This window comes from Lipotes vexillifer, unplaced genomic scaffold (assembly GCF_000442215.2).
Source record: "Lipotes vexillifer unplaced genomic scaffold, Lipotes_vexillifer_v1.1 scaffold1227, whole genome shotgun sequence".
In the NCBI taxonomy this organism is placed as follows: domain Eukaryota; kingdom Metazoa; phylum Chordata; class Mammalia; order Artiodactyla; family Lipotidae; genus Lipotes; species Lipotes vexillifer.
In genome coordinates, this window is record NW_006790683.1 from 536747 (window position 1) to 539199 (window position 2453).

At 40.3% G+C, this 2453-nt stretch overlaps 1 protein-coding gene across 1 annotated transcript in view; it reads left to right on the top strand.

Moving 5' to 3' along the window:
- LARS2 (leucyl-tRNA synthetase 2, mitochondrial) overlaps positions 1–2453 on the top strand; it is a 163842-nt gene that overhangs the window by 121046 nt on the left and 40343 nt on the right. The window contains exon 13 of the mRNA XM_007463898.1: positions 2030–2167. Within this exon, the coding sequence (XP_007463960.1) occupies positions 2030–2167 (138 nt within the window). The remainder of the gene's footprint in view (positions 1–2029; positions 2168–2453) is intronic.

Sequence of the window (2453 nt, forward strand, 5' to 3'; positions counted from 1 at the left end):
GGGAAAGAGAGCAGTAGGTAGATAGGTAAAGAAGGAAATGAGAACAAAAGAAAACTGGTGCAGAGCACAGGAAAACCACAGACACTGTGCTTCAAAGACCTTGCCAGCTTGCTCTTGTCCATGGGAGAACAATTATACTGAAACCCCATAGTCCACGTATGAAAATGCCCCCATTTTCTTCGTTGGTTGTAAGATAATATATTTCCAGGGAGACAGGTGCTCCTGCCTGCCCTGCAGTCCTGCGGATCTGTGAGTTGAGTTGAGGCTGTGCAGAATGAGCAGGATCCGGAGTAAATAGCAGCCGGCAGAGGCAAGAAAGGATACAGGGCGGCTGCTGTGGCTGGGAACCACCAGGGCAGCCCCGGCTAACCCACAGACCCTCTTCTGGGTCTTCCTTCTAGAAGGGGCTTTTGGTGACTTCCAGTTAGGAAGAGCTGCCTTAAAATGCAAGGGAAATCAGGCTCTGCACCTCTCAGAATGCTTCAAGGGAAAACCTTCTTACAGTTGAGACTCCAACTTAATGATGGGACCCTTAACTGGTGAGAGGTATGTCCCAAGACCTTCACAGCCCCCAGTTTGGGAATACCACGTATCACATCATTTCCTTTGTAAAATGCTGCTGTTTATTTCCATGCTGGCTTGCATTCTCACTAGGTGGTTTCCAGGAAAGATCATAGATCCCAGCTATAGCTACCTTCAACATCTCACTCCTCAATTTATTTCAAACTTACTTTCAGGCTGAGTACCATTCTTGACTTCCCTTGCTTTTCTGTCACCTGCATGAGCAGTTAGATTTCTCTGGGGAAGCATTTTTCACAAAGAAACATTATTTAAAATTTTATCAGAATTCTGGCATAGTGACTGGAGGAGAGAAAACCAAGCTGCCTTAAGATGCAAACACATGGTGTTTGGCCAGGCCCACCTGCTGAGCGCCAGGGAAAAAAGTACCTTGAGGTATGGGGAAGAGAATTCACATATATGTGAAACCATGGAGTGAACACACACACACAGAGTGTACACACACACACACACACACTCCCCCAGAAAATAAAGTGAGTGGCATTTCTTTTCCTCCCTAGCATCCATTAGGACTAGAGAATGATGCCTCCAGTGAGGAAGCCTCTCTTTTAGGACCTCTATTGACTGAAAAGTATCTATTAGGTGATAGACAGTTAGGCTGTTTCATGTTAATTACTCCAAGTATGCTCAGTGCATTCAGGAAGCATATGCAGGCTCTTGCTGACTATCTGCATTTTGAGGCTGCGTTAAAAATAAGATTGAATTTCTGTTTTATTTATTTATTTTGTTTATAAAATGTAATTTTATTTTATGTTACTTTGCTGTTACATAGGGCATAACATTTTCATAAGGCATTTTTGGGACTGCAGTCGATGATTATTAGCAACATACAATAGTGGTCCAACTCTCTAACCATCACCAAACTGGACACCCTCTCACATGTGAACAAATCTGCATGGAAAAGTATTAATTTTAGACTTGGACTTGTGTACTTTATTTCCCCTTTCTAGTGTATTAAGAAATGACATGCATGTCATTTCTTAATACACTAGAAAGGCAAATGAATTTCTGTCTTAAAATGAACTTTTAGTGTCTGCATGAGTCTCCATTGTACATGCCATATTGCCCTCTATTGGTAAGAACTCAAAAATCTTGATTGTCTATGGTAATAAAAATTAAAATAAATCCAGATAGTCAAATATGCATTGTACAGAAATACCCTTTTTGCTGGTATGTTTTCCTTTTGTCCTCATTATATATGAAAATCACATTTGTTAAAATATGTCAATAATGGCTTCTGAAGCAGTTTTTATAAATTTCATAAATTAACACTGCTCTGACATTTTTCTCCTTTGTTATATAAACTTCTCTCATTATATTTTAATAAGAAAGTCACTGTTTTTCTCTGACATAATTTATTTCAGGGAATATGCAAATTATGATTGGTCTAATTTATGCAATTGTGACAAAGCAGGGTTTTTGTATAAATGACCATCTCTCTTCCTCCCAGCCCTTTCAGCACAGCGTTGGCAGATTACTGGATGCCTGTGGATTTGTACATTGGAGGGAAAGAACATGCTGTCATGCACTTGTTCTATGCAAGATTCTTTAGTCATTTTTGTCATGATCAAAAAATGGTCAAACACAGGTGAGCATTTATACTGCTTTGCAAAAGAATTCAGTTCCTTGAACAGCAACTGAAGGCAGGTGTTGGTTCTTCTGAAGCAAGGTAAATATATGTGGCAGAAGAACTCTATTTTTCAAGCATACCTTAGAGGTCATTGTCAGCCTTAACCACTGGAAGTCCATTTATGTTGCTTAGTCGGTTCTAGCCCGTGGTGTTTGCCTGCTTGCATAGGATCTTCCCTTCAGCTTTTCTCTGTTGAACTGAGTTAAGTAGTTGAGATTTTCACTTGTGAGGCAGAGAAGAGCGG